The sequence below is a fragment of the Ixodes scapularis genome, unplaced genomic scaffold, assembly GCF_016920785.2.
Source record: "Ixodes scapularis isolate PalLabHiFi unplaced genomic scaffold, ASM1692078v2 PGA_scaffold5__190_contigs__length_132052651, whole genome shotgun sequence".
Classification (NCBI taxonomy): Eukaryota; Metazoa; Arthropoda; class Arachnida; order Ixodida; family Ixodidae; genus Ixodes; species Ixodes scapularis.
Genome location: NW_024609880.1, coordinates 122,198,851 through 122,217,065, shown reverse-complemented (window position 1 = coordinate 122,217,065; position 18,215 = coordinate 122,198,851). Strand labels below are relative to the sequence as shown.

At 42.8% G+C, this 18,215-nt stretch overlaps 1 protein-coding gene across 1 annotated transcript; it reads right to left on the bottom strand.

Moving 5' to 3' along the window:
* Positions 1 to 555: 555 nt before the first annotated feature.
* On the bottom strand, positions 556 to 12,182 carry LOC115316480. The gene is made up of 5 exons (XM_029975838.3): positions 12,039 to 12,182; positions 11,010 to 11,182; positions 8,466 to 8,536; positions 3,233 to 3,439; positions 556 to 842 (listed from the first exon to the last, which is right to left on the bottom strand). Exons 1-5 carry the CDS (start codon positions 12,180 to 12,182, stop codon positions 556 to 558), a joined length of 882 nt encoding a protein of 293 aa, XP_029831698.3.
* Positions 12,183 to 18,215: the final 6,033 nt, after the last annotated feature.

The window sequence follows — 18,215 nt, the reverse complement described above, 5'->3', positions numbered from 1 at the left end:
TGGCTTTAATGTCAGGGGTCCGTTCTAATTGGTTTTCGCGCGAATTACAAAAATAGTTCCATCGTCCCTTTAATCAGCGGCATGCTGCCTTCATAGAACACAACCATTGCTATTGGATCTCGACGTAGTCTGTAGCCAATCACCACGGAAACGCAGGCCCCTTGGTTTTATTCACAGCAACCATTTTGAAGTCATAAATGTTTATTGAAAGAAATGCTTATTTTATTGCCATTTTTATTGCAAAAATACAGAGATGAAGTATATCTTAGGTACTACTCACTAAAGTTGACTTTTTTATTACTAGTTTTTTTTTTTTTTTTCAGCACTGCAGACTGCAAGGTTTCTTCTCGAGATATCACACAATCACACGGCACAAAGTCCTGCTACTTCCTGCACTTGCCCGAAGTCATCCCCAGTGTTTAAAGGGCTGTCTTAGGTACTGCCCTGGTTCCCATTTGCGACACAACAAAAGACAACGTCAAAAGACACGTGGAAGGTAGTTTGAGCGCGATGTCCGATACAGAGACGGGAAGTATACTTGCTGGAATTATTGTGCTAACGACTTGCGTTTACGTCACTTGATGCAGCCATATCTGTTTTAACTATCTTGTCGCAATCTTCCTTGTCATAAAATCGGTATGTCGGATACCCACAGTTGAAAAGAAATGCGTGTCGGCAGCTGGACGGAAGTTCCTTAAATAAGGAATCATACAAATACGTAGTTTTACTCGAACTGTCCAATTCCTTCTTCTTTTCCTCGGTTGCTTCGCTTCCTGCTCTTGTATTGGCTTGGGGAATGGTCACATTTTTTAACAAAAATTCCCTCAACCAGAATTCACAAGCTGGAAAAAAAAAGAACCATATCTTGAGGCAAAAGGAAAAACGCGCATTTCAGTTTTTAACAGTTCGCTTAGGATAAAACAAATGAAAAACAAGCGGTTCTCTGGCAAAAATATAGATGTAAGTTTGCCCAACCTGAAAAAGCTAAATAAAGAAAAAAATTACGAGGAGACTTCTTTTTAACGTTGCAGAAAAAACAAAACTAGAATACGATTCAAGTTTCACAGACAGGGTGTAATCGTTTTAATATGCTCTCAAAGATATGACAGTACGCACTTCTATTGATCTTTCTGCGATTTTAAACTTTAGGCTCACCAGCGTAGCTATCGATGCGAGCTTTCGCGATCTGTAATGCTGCACTACATCACCGGTGTCCTGATTTTTAGAATTCGAACGAGTTCATTAAGGTGCACCTTAAATATTGGCCTGTCTATTAAAATTAAGGCAAAGATTAAGCAAGATGGCTGCCGCCTGTTCCCACATCAACGTGCGATAAGAGGTTTAACTTCGCCACTTGAATAGGTTTTCTACAAGTAGAGTGAAGATAAGGAGTTAGATGTAATGTCAGGAAAACCAAAGTCTAATTTTTCATCCGCGGCTTTTTGTCAAGGTAGAAATAAAATACTAAAATCAGAATACGCTGTAGCACACACGACTTGACCGCTGGTCTCCGCTAGTAAAACTGTTTGTACCCTTATATTTGGGGCGTTGCACTATATCATTTTAATCGGCTGTTTTATATTTCATATCCTATATTTTGGCTAAAGCTTCGATTATTAGCTGCAGTCGGGTGGCGACAAATAAAGATCTCCAACCTTCATGACCCGTGAAATTTGTACCTGGAGATGTACTTGCAAACTTAATAAACTTCAGTGTTCTACGGCCTATTGCTACCTTGATCTCGTACTTCAGTTATGTCTTTTTGTTTCTACCGTAGTGAAAAATAAATGAGTAGAGTATCTTTTTATATTAGTATCCGACGAACATGGTAGCCACAGAAGCGTTAGGACTGCGATTCTTCGCCAGGTTCGAGGCTGAGTGGGCATTGTCCTTGGATCTATGCAATTTCAGCTCCCAACACTTGTTTCCACTACCCCTGACCTGGTGGAATGCTCGAGTACATTTACCAACCGGTGATCTCACCAGGACCGCTCCAGACTTTGGCATGAGTATAAAAGGAGTCATATAAGTCTCCGCATGGGGTCAGCACCACGGTAGTGTGCAATTCTGCCTGCTACGCCGACAACGACGCATCCTATAGACGATTCTAAGGGGCCGCGCTTCAAGAGCTAGTATGTCCACCGTGGGTGGAACACACTTTGTTTGTTGCGCCAGTCTGGAATCCGTAGGTACGCCTCAGAAATGCTTGACTCTCATAGAATAAACCCACACAAGGAGCAAGATGGCGGCGCCCAGAGGCCGTACTTCCAAACGTCTATAGATGCTTCCAACAGTCACCTTCAGCGCCGTGCCATCCTTCTCTTCTGGTCTGTGGAACGCGTTTTGAGCATGCGCAGTTGCTTTCTTCAGCGGAATATCAGGCTGCGCGCTTGCGTCCACATCCGACTGACTCGGCATTTTTAGTCTGGGTGATAAGCGCTGGAAAGGTTTGTTGCCTTTAGCTTGCATGGAACTGGGCTCTCGCCTCATTCGTGTCATATGATTCTGAAGAGGCCACTTGTACACATGGGTTCCACGTGACGTCATTCAAACAGCGCTCCGATAACCACCAGAGAGAGGGGAAGAGGGAGCTCCCCTCTTATCAGGATTCTCTTTTGTGGCTCCCAGATTTGCACAGGCGTCGCTATTCTCCTCCCAGAAGGTTATAGAACATTAATAACCCGTCACTTAAAATTCTTACAAAAGCAGCTCACCTCTCCTCCTCTTACATGGTGGTCTAAGGTATGCGATGTGACGTCAGTGCAACCCATACGTCTATCCTTTTGTTATGTCTCTGTTTGTGTTAAGGCGCAATAAACTTTTTACACTTATCGCCCTTTGGTTGAATGATTTTGTCTCGACCTTTGGGTGATTTTCGCAGTCATTGAATGCTGAGTTGTCGGTTTCTGAACGGCACGTGACTGGAAAAGCGTTTGAGTTGGTATTAAGATCGAAACGACTTTCAGTATCTTGATAAAAGGTATGTTTGGGCTAGCTGGTTGACGAGAGTCTTGGTTCAAAACAACCCGACAAAACAAGGACAAGGAAAAACGAGAGAGATGAGCGCTGTTTTTTGTCTGGTCTATACTTTTTCCTTGTTTTTAGTAGAGCTGTTTTAAAAAGAGATTTTGGATATCAGGCATATATTTAAATTCAATTACTTTCATTTTGCGCCTAAAAATGTGTTCTTAATAAGTTGCCACTGTAGGAGAAATCATTTCATTATACCCACATTCATAGTCCTCTTCATTTTGTAGTGATCTCAGTATATGACAAAAGGGATTGCTGAATAGCACGTATTTGTCTGAATAATTAATGAAGGCTCTTCCCCAGCATTCCATATGATATATGATGCAGCCTGTATCATCATCGCAGAAGAAGTTGAAATTGACATCGTAGCAGATTCCCTTTCGTGATGTGGCTTTACTCTTAGGGTGACCTTGAAAAGAAAAACGGAAGATAATTTTTTTTAATTAAGTGGTACGTTGCGAGCTCGACAGCATACGTAGGGTTCCGGTTTGAGTCAGGACTTGGTGCGTAGCGTTAAAGCCCAAAATTACACCGTGAAAAACAATAAAAAAAAAATGCCGCAAACAGCTGTAATTGCAGTCAACAATAAACGGCGTTAGCAATTAGACAAAAGAAGTAAGGAAGATAGAAAATGAGTAGGTAGACACGGATAATAGAACCCGTTTAAAAGTGTCGACACCAATAGCTGCTGGATCAACAATCTGAGAACGCCGCTGTTTGAGGACGGGCACTAAGCTCATCATAAGGACGAGTGCTGCATCAGCGGTCGGCAAAGACTCGAATTAAATCTCACTCTTCGTGCCCGAAGAATAGCGACCGCCAGTGGTGCTGTGGTGAACTTTCGAAAATAGTGTATTGAACTGATCATTTCAGGCTCTGGTATGATCCGACGTCGAGTGTAGCAAGCGCGGCGTAGCGCAGCGCACCTGCAGATACTAGGGAGTTGTAGTAGATCGTTTTTCTCCTCCGCTTCGGTATCCCCGAAGAAAACGCCGCAGCTGCGCATGCGTGCCGCCAGCCTTATCTGCATAGTTCAAGGTCTTGTGGCGGATTACGGAGCGCTATCCGGGTGCTTAGCGGGCTGCGGGAACGGTCTACTACAATTCCCCACTAACTGCTCGCATATATCGAGTTCTGCTCGCCGGCCAATCAAACGCGCGCGTTCCGCGCTACGCTCCGTTCGCTTCGCTCAACGTTGGAGTGTAACAGAGCCTTTCGACTATTAGCCCCGAGAAGGTCGCGTGGCGCCCCCTTACGGCAAACCTGGGTGACGTCAAGGCGAGGAGAGAATTCTTCCCCGACTCGCAACGCTCGCCCTGTGGAGGCTGTGACGACGCTAGCTGTCGGCGCGCTCGTTTCTATTTTTTTTTTGTTGGCGTGTTTTCCATAGGAAGTGTAAATTTTTATATGTGCCTTTATTGAGGTATGGCCTATAGCTACAGACGAAACTTCAACCAACATATTAAGCATGGTTAATAGCGCAGGCAACGCATGAATCGCAGCTGGTATGTGAAAATAAATATGGCCACAATTGCAGGAGCATCACTATAGATTTACATCTCGCACAATAAATGCTGCTGATGGTCTGAACGAATTGGCAGGTTATGTATACTATTTTTTTTTGCATCTGCTTTTAAACCTGATCGCCGAAGCAGAAAAGCTGCATGCTGCTGGAGCAACATGCTAAGTACAGTCTATGTCATGGGGAGAGAATCACAAGTAAGACAGCCAAAGTGCTGGGGCAAAGTTAAAGAAAAAAACAAAACAAGGAACATTTATTATATACATTGCTCGCATTTGACCTTTGCTGGATTCGGATATTTTTTCAATGGTCTACACGGGTGGTATCTGTGGACTTGTTTATATCAACCCTCAAGTAATGTAAAACAAACGTAAGCGAAGGTGCCTAGCTCGTTATTAGTCCCTTAAGCCCTAAAATTGAGATTTACTTAAATCGAATTGTCCTGAAGCTAAAATACCAGAAGCTTTTCTCAGGCAGACTGTCGTCCTTCACATGTTCCACATTTTCTGCTACTAGTGCTGCATCTACCACTGGATAGTCGTTCGAATGCTTAATTTTACTCCTGTTTTACTCTGTTGCCAGAGTGTCCAGCTGTAGGGAGTTTGGAGGCTGAGGAAGTTTTTGGAGACCTGGAGCAGTGTCTCTTTTAATCTGAAATGTAATTTCAGACTAAACGGTGTATTTTCCGAATACCCAAGGCTGGAATAAAAATTGCAGGAAAAAATATAAACGTTCCAAATTACGGCACTATTGCTGTGCATATTTTGGGCAGTTCAATACATATCATACAGGTAACTGGGGGCAATTCGGCCGTTTTTGCTGCTACCATAAAAACAAATTTCCAGTAATTGTGCATCTTTTAGGAAATATGCCTGCATACGTGTATAAACTATATAATTCTTTCACGAAGAAGCTACATTTATGTAACAAAAAGCCTGTTCCACGAGCACTTCGAAGACAATCAGAAACAGGGACTTTAAAACATCTGCGAACCAACGCAAGGAGAGTGGCAGCGCAAAGTCGGGGTCGCGAGCTCATTTGCCGACAACGTAAAGGCCCATAATATGAATGTCACTTCAAATGTCTTGAAAGCGGGATGTAATATCGTCCTAAATCAGGAACATGCAAGGAACAGAATTCCAGCATCTGAAACACTTGCGCCACCGCTTCACCGATCCCTTGCGAAATTGCCTTGTGCCGTGTGGACAGCCGGGGAGGTTCATCGGCGGAATTGCCTCCGCCGGTAGCTTTCGGGATTTGTAACCCAATTTTAAAGGTAAAAGGGACAAGCAGGCTTATAAAATATACGGAAGCGCGTCAGTATCGGCCTAACTCAACGTCTTGTACACCGGGTAAACGAAGTCGAGCTCCTCGAAGAGCTCGCGGCACACAAGGCCAAACCATATGGAGACCGGTGCTGGGAAGCGGGCCGATGCGAGATCGCGGAGCGGAGTTATCCCCTTGACGTCACGGTAAACCTCACCCAATCAGGGCGCGGCGACCGCAGCGACGCTTGCGTTCGCTCTCGGGGCTAATACTTCGTCTCACCCTAGGATGGACTGAAGGCAAAAGCTACGGACCGCAAGATCCAATCACGAGCTCCTTAAAAATCGTGTGGTATTTCGCTTCGATGCACGTATCGGATCCCGCGTCTGGTATCACTGAGCAGGGGGTGGGTGCAGACTGACTCGAATCGAAGAACACCGAGTGACTCTACAATTTTACATCGCAAAGAAAACCATGACATATAGGCTCTTTGCACAGCGTCGAAGCTATAGAAATGATGCGGCGCTTTTGGATTTGGAGCATTATTGGTCAACCTCTAATCAATGTTAAGCGTGTCATAGTATAAAGTCGAATGGGATTGGACATGGCGGCCCGTGGCTTTGTGCTTTAGTCCATCGTGGAATGAGACAAAGTATAAGGCCGTCGAATGCCCACAATGTAGCCAGGTGAAGACGCCATTGAGCTTTCTGGTTCGTGAATGTTGGTGGTGGAAGTCTTCCACGTTCATGCCCCGAATAAAAACGAAAGGAAAAGGTTTTCTATAGAGTATTTGCGCGTAACCTTCTGTCCGTCTTGAATGGCGTACCTTCTTGTTTGGGCATTTTCCTCATATCCCGGCATTGGAAGTTAATTGATACCATTGCAAGCAACTGCCACTCGTTTTTCTACTGTTTCCAACATAGTTCCAATAGCTTACTCCAGGTTTTAATATTATATACTTTCTGTTTCCCATAACCTACACAAAAACTACGTAGAAATTGAAATAATTACAAGAAGTATTTAAGAAATAAACAGTAATGTATAACCCGCTTACGCTTCAACTTACAGGGTAACAAGAGATCGCGGTTTCGAAACATGTTGTCGCTGAACAAGCACCTACGTCAATCATGGTACGTCTCAAATTAAGGGAAGAGCGCCAGCTTTCCCGCGTTTTTCAGAAGTTACTCATGAACTAGGCCTTGGCTTTGAATTGGGGGAGTCTCAAAGCAAGAGAAACAAACCGAGCACAATACGTAAGTCTTGCGACCACATGGAAAGATTAAAAGGAACTAACGGCAATAAAAACCAAACACCAGCCCCGCAGCGCGCACATCAAGCGCGCGCGAACGAAATATTTTAGACGGTTACACGAATCGCTTTAATAGCTGAGGGACGCCATTTTTTAGCTCCCAATGGCCGCTCGTCGACGATATTAAAAAAAAAAAAGGTTGTAAGTTTAGTCGTAGCCTCTTTTGCACTGACAAAACCTGGCAGATTGTCACGTGACGCGGGCGCCAGAAGTGAAAGGGTAGAGCGGCAGACAAGAGTCGTGTAGCGGGCGCCCCGCTGCGGTAAGACGCCGAAACACACTTGTCCCGAGCGATGGAATGTCCGCTCGTGCTTCTCGCGTTCCTCGGGCTACCGCTTCTTTTCTCTTCATGTTTGAAAACCATGGTTCAGGCCCTCGCCGCTGCAAAAACTGTACGGTGATTACCAGACTCCCTGAGAAATGTGCCGTGCTGCCAGATAGATCCTCGCACTTCATATCTGCGGACGGGCACGCTATGGCTCCGCCATCGAACTGCCAGGTTTTGTGGGTTTAGAGGAGGCTACGGATTAGGTATACTGAGAACATTTAGTTGGTTCAGGTTAATGCGAGATAAGTTTGAAAGGTACATTAGATAGTGACATTTTATCGACTGTTTTTAATAAAACCTTCATTAATATTTTCATGTTTTATGGAAGTACAATCTAGAAAAAAGAGGAAAAGACTAACTATTTCAAGGGTGGTATACAACTAGACATGGGCATATTTTAAAAACGAAAACAACACTATATATAGTAAAAATACGTTGAATCATTTCAAATTACTCGTACAGATGAGGAACAACATGTTACACATCAAACCAGAATTATAGTTTAAATGGAAACATTTCAGTTATGTTCGGCACTTGCAATATGTCAGCGACTTCGTATTCCTGGTAAGTTTACACCGGTTTATGTGTACCGCTAAATTTTGGATACAAAATAGCTGGAGTATATTTAAGCTAATATTAACCCTTATGGGTCCACATAAGTTATTCAAACAAACATGACACAGTAACAAACCACACCAGAACCATAGTCGCACTCAGTACTCAAATATATAAAAAAATAAAGGAACATGCACGCTGCTCTGGCATGAAACACATGCGAAGGGTTAAGTAAGTCAATGGAGAGCACATAGAAGCTCAAGAACAGTATTGTTAGTCGACGGATGGCCCGTTGACAATCTGGCAATTGAACTGTGAATAATGAATTCATAAATAGTTGCTGCATTCACGGTTCTCCTCCCGGCGACAACTGGTTCGCGCACAACACTTGCCAGAAATCGTGCGATGACGATGTTAGCGTTAATTATTACTACAAGAAATTGTAAGGTACGTACCCAGATGCATAATATTTTCAACACTATAATCATTTTGTTTTACAGCTTGAACAAATTCCGTTTTTGATTTCCTGTAGCACAAGATGGGAAAAATAACTATATGTAGAAATTTTGTTTAACCTTAAAGTCCGACGTACAACCTCGATTTTTCTGCAGGGAAGATAATCCTCTTAGCGCTCCCCTCTCCTAAGCTGCGAGCGGAGCCAAGTTGGGGCGAGGTAGAAAGTTGAGAAGATATAGAAAAGGAGAAGGCGTGCGAAAGTGTAACGCGGGAAGTGTACGTCGGCTATGAAGGACGCTCGGTATAAATTTTCGGGAAAATAACAACGTTTGTTAAATATTAACAAGGCATTATTTTTCACGCTTTTTTTTTAAGGCCATAGTAACATAATTTTTAGCTATTGTGCATTTAGCCTATATCAAATCCATGAATCAGATATATAAAGACTAACCAAAACCAAACGTAAAGTTATCATTTAGCACTTTCCGTGCCTTCAGATTAGCCAAAATTATTTCAACAGTATGCTATTGACTTCACTCGTTCTCGGTAAAAACGCCTAGGTTAAAATAAAAAATAAATAAAAAGATTTAACAATTGGCTCATTTTCAAATTATGTGAACTGAACCTATCTAAAGGGCTTAAACTTAATTCCTTCTGTGTGTCAAATACCGAAAAGAAGGAAAGAAAGGATTCTCAAGTTTAATTTTTTTATCTTTCCGTAGGGAAATTAAATTAAACCTGACAATAAAATTGTTCTTCATTCTAAAGAAAAAGAAAAAATAACGCTGCCTTTTAACGAAAAAATGCTTACCAAGGGGGGATCGGTGGCCGAGTGGCAATAAACAAACAAACAAACAAAAAAGGGGTCGGTGACCGAGTTGTATAGGGCACCCCAGCTCGGAGCACATGAAGCGAAAGCTCGCGCTGCAGAACCCAGTATCCTTGGTTCAATCCCCACCCCTGCCCGTTTCGATCTGAACGAGCATCGTACAGGCGTGCGGTCATGTATCCCTACTGCGTGGTGCACGTTAAAGACCCAAGGCTAGCGGTTGTAATGCACTGCCTAAATTGCGCATCTACAACGAGTGACTCGTCGCAACTGTGAAATGGCTGACCATTTCACAGTATTTTACAGATATTTATACACGTGGTATAAATATCCACACAACCCCAATTATTATTCTTCAATACCATCTAAAATTAACTAGACACAGACAAGTGAATCTCAACGATTAAACTATTTTTCTAAACTATGCTACAAACATATAATTCTTAGCTCTTAAAGATGTGTATTGCTTGCTGCTATGAATGTGCCAGGTATGCGAAAGTGCTATATTTGAGAAAGGACAAATAGATGATTGTTTTGTGAGACCGTTCTTGCAAATTTTTGCCAGCTCCCAGTGGGAGCCGGCAACTTATGTCTGTTTTCACTTTCAGTAAATGGCCCTTTTTGGTCTTTTTAAACAGAACGGTGGGTGTCTTTTCGCCGTATTTTAATCCTACCTCAGTGAAACAAATTTTCTTTTACTTTCGATGCCTGATATGTATGGTCACATTCATGCTTTTAGTATGTCTGGATTATACACCTGAAAGAGGGGGTGCGTCGATTTTTGGGGTTTGGCCAGTTAACTGCAAGAATTAGTCAGTGTCACCTATAGAACGAAGTACACCAAACCCTTTTGGCTTGTGTGCGCCTTGATGATTTTTTATAAAAAGATAAAACAAATTCAAGGTCACCGCACCCCTCAACTCTCACACCGTATTTTGAGTGACGTCACTTGTAGCATCACCTTGTCTAAAGTTGGGTTAGGAACCCAGCGCACCCTCTGCGATTCCCCAATGCTTAAGGTATAGCATCGCCGAAGGTTGCGGCGTGCGATCAACACGAAAGACTGTTCACCAAGGGGCTGACGCCGATTTTAGCAGCGGATGGGGAATGGTTTTGTTGACTTATTTGTGCTTTTAATGACGGGACACCGTCACTCCCATATCTGCCACACCCGGCTACAGATCGCCAATTAATGCAATTTCCGAAGCTTCCATGCAGATTTAGAGTTGCAAGAAGGCCGCATTTCTTTTTTTTTTTCTTTCTTTTGCATAAGCGATGTTTGCTTCATGTTCCTTTAATCTGTCTACGTAAAATAAAGATTTGCTTGTTCTCGCAGCCTTTACAATATTGTTGAAATGTAGTTTTGCCATGTATATTTACAAAGGAGCAGCTATATATGCTGCGGGCAAGTGCATACGCGCTGCTCAGACGATGTAACTATTCTGCTATAATTGTGATCCTATCTTAGTTATAAGAGGAATTTTCATACTTCTGCATGCGTACCATTTTTAAACCTCAGTATACAGTTTGAAATAGTATAGACACCAAATTATTGGCTAAAAAATAAAGTAATTCAAGCACGCGATCGTGCTTCAGTGTAGCTCGTGGATGCTTATCGGCTTTTGAAAAGGCAACTAACCCTTCAATGAACTGGTTGGATATTTTAATAAAAACTTCTACCGTAGGGACATTGTGAAGCAATGGACATACTTACACTGTTTTAGATTTTGTGTCGTACCATTTTGATGTGTAATTGGCACTCTTCAATGTGTCATTGAGGTCACTTGTTTGCACTTGGAGACATTTCACATCTCTGTAATTCCTTGTGGTCCCCAACCCATTACTATAAATGAGATAATAGCTCTGGTTCGCTGTAAACCTGATTGTCTGAAATATACATATAAATGTTTTTTGTTATTATATTTACGTCAATTAAGCGCTGTTCTCAGGTATAACTGGGTCTGCATTGATAAAACCACAATGTGAAGACACTTCTACTCAAAGCTACGCTACACGTAATAGCACAATCAAACAATTTTTTTTGCGTTCATAATAAATTAGGATGAAGATTGTGGAAACGCGCACTCCACTCTCATCTATGCAGTCTACGAGTGAAAACACGTCATTGATTCTTTAGAAGAATAAAAGAAACAAATGTAGACTCGACGTAAAAAGAAACTACTAAAAGGCTTTAAAAACAATATTCGTGCTTGTAAAAATAACATTAATAAACAAGAAATGTCCGATGAAATGAACGAACAGGCATTATTGATATTAAGCAACGAAAATGGCAGCTTTCATTTACCTTCATTCTACTTTTTTGATTATAGACATCAAATTTTATTGTATTATCCTTTAAAATTTGTGCCATTTGGGAAACCAGTGTAGCAAGCATAAGATGAAACTGCATTCTTTCCAAAGGTTAAAAACTTCTACGCATCCTCCAAGGCTCAGAATTCGTCCAAATATAACTCAAGACGTTAGGGAGAAAGAAAATTTAAGAAGATATTTTAACTAATGTTTTCGGTTATAACATTTCAAGGCAATCACATATTTTTTACTACGCAGTGAGGTTTGTTTTCTGCAGGGCCATTATTCGAGAACATGTATTCACAAGGTCATCCGGCTGCCATCTCCTCACTAATATAAAGAGGATCTCGACTGAAGCAGCAATCGCTTTATGAGCAGGAAGATGGCTAATATCGTTACAAAAATCGATATCCTCAATGAAAATAAATCGTACCTTCCACGCATCCTGCATCGCACCAAGGTTTTCTCTGTTCAGGTCAGGATTGTTGTCCGGCGGTTTCTTCCAACTTTGAAACACTACGTCGGCGTACGCCGCAGAAACGCTTAGAGAGAACACCAAATGTTTCAGGGCCAGCATTGTTGACGACCTCTGAAACGTAGTTGCAATATGGGCAGGCGTATTCGCTTTATATTGCTTCACCGATTACGAAGTTTGTGAAAGAATCGAAATTTGTTTTTATTTTTTGTTAGTAAAAGAAGCACTCCCTTGTGTGCAGTTACAAAAGTCACGCTCCCCCACCTTTTTTTGGATTAGGTGGGTGTGTCTCTGTTCATTTTGTCAGGAATGAATCCCCCGCTTGCAAGCAGAGATGGCAAAATTACTTTCAAAAAGTAATTAAATTACATTACTAATTACTTTTCTGGAAACAAAAAATTTAATTAAATTACATTAGAATTTACCGCACACTAAATGTAATGACATTACATTACAATTACATTCCAGAAGTAATGAAGTTACTGTGAAATTACTTTGACATTACTTTTGAAAACCTTGAGGCAGTAATTCGTGCTCATTTTATCTACAGTATACACTAACACAGTGTTTACAAAGCAAGCCCTCGTTTGCCCCCAAAGCGCGAGCCCCGGAACCAGATCCGGGAGAAGCGAGGCGCATGGGCAGTACCGACAGCAGCGCCAACGCCGTGATGTGACGTCATAGAGCTGAGTTGGTCTCTATGTACCAAAACTCAGATCTTTCTGTTTATGCCGCAACGACCTTATGTGCCTCAAAGTGAACCATACGGAACGGTGGTTTTACTGGCGCACACGGCATAAGTGTTAGACATTATGTATAGCTTCTTTAAATGTGACTCAGAAAGACAGTCGACTCACCGCTTTCACTGTTCATTCAAATGTGAAGGTTGTTACCAAAACGGTTATATGTTTCTGTCTTCCGGATTTATAAGTTGTAGTCCGAGTCAGCTTTTCAAGTCCGGCAATGGCAGCTGGTCCTTAGTCGTCACGTGAAACGTTTCTTCCAAGGGCCTATCCTTGGTCGTTCCTTTCAAGGAGCATTCTTCCCAAACACCCGAAGGGGCCAAGGTTTTCTGCATTGTCACGCAAAGGGCCTGGATAGTTATTAGGCAGAAGCGTCGCTAGTTGAGGAATGGCGAGAGCTTATAAATTGTGTATTTTCCCAACAAACGGTGGGTGATATCTGCCTGTAGGCTTATTCCCGAATAAACTTCCCAAGAGAAGGCAGCGAGGCATACCGCGAGCGGCACCTGCTTTGCTCGAGGACTCAGGTAACGTTCTGGGGCTTTGACAAGGCACTTGGAATTACATACATATTCCGGTCGTTTTTGTTCACAATGCTCGAAGTTTACGGTTTGACCTTGCTTTACGAAAGTATAAGGCTGGGGATCTGTTGTTCCTTTCCTCTCAGGTGTTAAATTTATGTTTAACTCACTGGTGATGTGCTCGTCGCCTTGTAGCCAATGACCCGTTCATCCCCTAGCAGGCGCACAGGCAGCTCAGGGATGAATGGTGGAAGCTGAGTGTTTGTTGCAGCAGTCTATCATCCGCCACGTAACCAAGCTCTCTTTTATACCCACGCGCAGAGAAAAGGACAGGTGAGCAAAGGAAGGTGTTTGATTGGTTTTGGTTAGCTTGAGCTCCCATCGTAAAGTCAGCTTAGGGATGAACGAAGTATAATGTCGTCCTGATGACAGGACGCCGTGAATCTGTCGTGCCTGGTGTACGTAAGCCGTTGCCTTTCAGCGATGCCTACACGCTAGCTTTTCTCCTTCGCTTTTCCAACCCTCTGTTGTGCGTGTGTCCAGCTCTTCGTTCAAGGGTTTGCGCCCAGGTGGCCGTCGCTTATTTCCTCCGATGATTTTTCACAACATTTCACCGTGCAAAATAAGTTTGTCTTCTTTTTTTAAAGCTTGCAAACGAACTTTCTAATTTAGGACAAATGTAATCTCAAAATTAATGAGTACTTTTCTCGAAAATACTGCCTGAAAGTAATTCATTACATTACTAAATTACTAGGCTAGAGAAGTAATTCATAACATTACTCATTACTCCAAAAAGTATTTTAATTATTGCAATTACATTACTGCAATGTCATTACTGCCATCTCTGCAGTTGCAAGGATGTTCTATACCCTACGACCCGGCATGACATCATGCGCAGCAGCAACGCCTAAAAAATAACTCAGTCCCAGACTGCCTTGCGAACTGACGCTGCTCTCATCGTTTGCTCGCCGCACGGTCGGCTCGATTGGCCACGTGAGGCTTCGACTACGTCTGCTCCGTGCCTGTGATATCTTTTGTCTGCCCATTGTTAAGGCTGGCTTTCGATGCGATCGCGGCACACAATAAAGTGTAATTGTTGTTCTGCGAAATGGCGAATTTAATGAGATTTGATATTTTTTTGAGCATGAATCGCTAAACACTTTCCATGTGCAGTTTATTCATTCCAGAAAGGAATGCTTTATTTTCCTGTCTTCTCCAACAAGCCCTTCTGTTCTGCACCAGTGTTGGAGAAACGGCACTACTTGAGCGCATTCCTTTTACGAGGAACGAAAAAACGCCGCCGTTCCATCTTGCATCGGTGGAACGGGAACTCATTACATTTCGAAAAAACTGCAGAAATAACGAATATTTTTTCTATATATTTGAACATTTATTTGTACCTATAGCGGAGATTTGTTGTCGGTGGTAGGTTAAGGAGTTAAGTGGGAGCTATTCCCTTCTTTTTCCACATTAGCAGAGCGAACGCTTGAGAGGTGGCTACTTTCTCTCCAGCATTCGCTCTTGTAAAGTGGAGAGAGATGAGACCCGCTTCTATTTCACTCTTAACTTGACACTGACTATAATCCTTTTTTTTTATTATCCCCAACATCAATCACAGATTTCAAGGAATTAGGCGGTGTCCGAAACGTACTCGAATACAAAGAACTGGAACAAATGTGACCTGACGTTGGGATGTTTCCTAACCAACTCGCCTGAACACTATTGCTTCTGACAATTGGATACGTAGTTTGACGTGCATATATTTTCACTTGTTTGCTTTATGTTCGCATTATCTAGCTCAGTACTTGAGTTAAATACGCAATTGCGCCATTAATTGAACGACACGTTCCATCTTACAAATGCAACGGGAACGAATTCCTTTCGAACCATTGTAACTTGTGACAGGAACTCGTTCCAAGATTGAGAAGGAATAAGAAAAGAACTTTCGTTCTAGTCTCGGAAGAACTTGTACAGCACTTTCTTCCAGTACATTTTTCCCGTTATGTGTAACTAACTAGCCTGTCAGTTGGTTTTAATATTTTCTTTAAAGGAACGCATTTAAGCGCAAAAACAATGCGTATATACACATATACAAAATGCTTAGGCGAAGGCTGAAACAAATTCCTGAAAATAGAGTATTCAACGTAAACCAATACTTCCCTCGGCACCGCATTACTTGTGGCGGAGGACATCAGAAAAGGCGAAATACTTATTATTCGTTTGTTAATTAATTAAAGCATGACTAATTCGCTTTTTAATTATTGAAAATAGACATATGGTTACAACTAGAGACTTGCTGAGCCTCATCGAAAACCACTAAATTAGTGATTTTCCGAACGACATTTAGCGCGTGAGAAAAGTTGTAGTGCGGTAAAGTTACCCCCAGTGGAGAACGGGCGCGAGAACCTACTGCCGCAAAGCCCTGTATCGGACAGCGCACCACCGGACTTCGCCCCTTCAGAGCTCGTCTGACAGCGCTGCAACCGCTACGCGCTAACGCGTTGTCAAGCGTTTTTCTTTCTTTTTTTTTTACTATTTCGTGGTCATTTTTTTGGGTTAATAGAAAAAGAAGCCCGCAAAGCGTATTATGCAGGAAACAATTCAATTAGGTGTTTCTCAATGTTCTCTACGACTCTCTAATTCGGCCCTGAAACGAAAAAAAAAGATAATTAGTCTAATTAACTAAATAACTTGGCGTATAAAATATATTACGTACACTGTTAGCAAATCCCGTGTATTTGGTGAATATTTGGGGTGAAAAACACGCTTTTTACACAAATTATTATACATTTACATGTTGAGTAACGGATGATTCATGCAAAAATCATGCGAGGTTGTAAAAAAACGTGTTTTGCTTCGGTTATACACGTATAACCGTGTAGCCGACATCGAAAACACGCATCACCCCTAGCGACGACCGTAGCATTGCCGGCTACGGAAGCACCGGAATGCTTGGGGCAGACCTGGAAAGGACCGTGGAGACAAATTCCGCGGAAAGAAACGTGTTTCGGAGACAGATATGCACCAAACGCAATTACGCCATGTCCCGGGACGGGGCCAAGGAGGATAGAAGGGTAGGAGAGGGCATGACGTCAGCCGCGGAGCCTACACGAGCCATGCTCCCTTGACGCCTAGCCTCTTTCTCATTTTTCTTCTTAGTCTTCTCACTTATCAGGCAACGTGTCCACATCACGTGACCGTAGCTAGCCTTCGTCTAGCTATGGGGTACTAGAATACACCACAGTCTAGCCTTCGATCTGATAAAACCTACCGAACGGAGCGCGCGCAAGACTGCAAGGAATCCTTCGACAATCAACCATCCATCTCACACGTGACATGTCACGCGCACCAATCGCCAGAGAGATCTATGGTCACGTTGGCCACAACATCGTTTAAACTTTTTATGACTAGGCTTCACCAATACTGCAATGTGCCCTCTCCAAGTAGTTCTAACTAGGGGTGTCGCGAACCGGCCGAGGTTCGAGTTCGACCAGGTTCGACTTTTTCGAACTTTTAGTGGGATGTTCAACGAACCTTGTATTGAGGTTCGACTCGTGTGCTCATGCGCGACAGGCTGGCCATTTGGCTTCGGATTAGATGGTGATGGCTAAGGGATAAATTAAGGGCAGCGCTGATTAGTTATTTCAGTTAATACAGTACAAAAAATTAAGTTAACTTTTTGAGTTATTAGAATTGGTTTCTTTTAATTGTAATTTTTCATAAAATAAAATAACCCTATGCATAAAAAAAATTCTCGCAACCTAGACATGCTTGCATCAAGGTCTGGCCACACTGTCCACAAAGTCGAACTGGTCGAATCTGGTTAAAAGTTCGAAGGTTCGTCGAACCGGTTCGATCCAATCGAACCCCGAAAGTTTGACCTAAAAATCCGGTTCGACAAAAGTTCGCGACACCCCTACTTCTAACCTCCTTGGACCATAGAGATCATACATACTAACTCTAGAGGAAAAGGTCCGAAATTTTCCCATACATTCTGGCTGCCGCAAGCCGCGGATCATGCAGGCAGACCCTCGGGGTGCCAAACACGGTTACATCATCAGAGCAGTTTCGTGAACTTCAACAATGCACGAACTTACCGGTGGAAAGATATTCGCGTTCCTTTCGAAGCTTTCTTTTTGCATAGCGCGCAGATGTACAACCTCGCGTTAACGCTAAACTAAACCATATACCCGGCTTCGCCGGTGGGGCGCGGCTGGGCGCGATTGAGGAATACGAAACTGCGCAACCACCAGATTTCAGAGATTTCGACAGAAGGGAAGTTAATGCAGCGTAATCACTTTATTGCTTTTTATAAGCGTTAGAATAGCTCAGAATTTAGTTTACAACGTTAAATTATCACTGTTTATATTGCTGAGAGTTTTCACTCTTCGCGTTTACCGCGTTTACCATGGCAACGTTGCTTTCTTTCTCTCGTGTTCTGTCGCTCTCTTTTGCGATCGTTCACTCGGGACCCCGGGTGTCGGCGCACGGGATTTGCCACTCCTCCTCACCCACCTTTACCCCCCTGCCTTGGACGGGGCGAACCCCGCGCTTACCGTGCTTGATGCCATTAATTGTGGTTGATGGCAATGCGGCTTCCCTTATGTCGCATTTGTTTGTATTTATTTGAGGAGTCTTGATAATTGTTTCTTATACACCACAAATAAAATCAGGGCTCTAATTACTCGTTCTAAACAGGTAAAATGGATATAAAAAGAGTGCCCTCGATCTGAACACGTGACATTGCAGTTGGTTTCGTTTTGGCTTCAACCCTCCAACTGTAAGCAAGGGTGCCGACACTTCCCATGCACCCTCCTCAGAATTTACTGCGCTCCGTGGTGGCCAGTGTTGCTGCATCTGTAGGTCATCTT

What these genes read in the sequence shown, in the direction of transcription:
- LOC115316480 (XM_029975838.3), bottom strand. Translation starts at nt 12,182, where the DNA reads ATGCTGGCCCTGAAACATTTGGTGTTCTCTCTAAGCGTTTCTGCGGCG. An exon ending in CGATGCAGGATGCGTGGAAG is followed by an intron (nt 11,183 to 12,038) that starts GTACGATTTATT and finishes TGTATATTTCAG; the next exon opens with ACAATCAGGTTTACAGCGAA. An exon ending in GACACAAAATCTAAAACAGT is followed by an intron (nt 8,537 to 11,009) that starts GTAAGTATGTCC and finishes CTTGTGCTACAG; the next exon opens with GAAATCAAAAACGGAATTTG.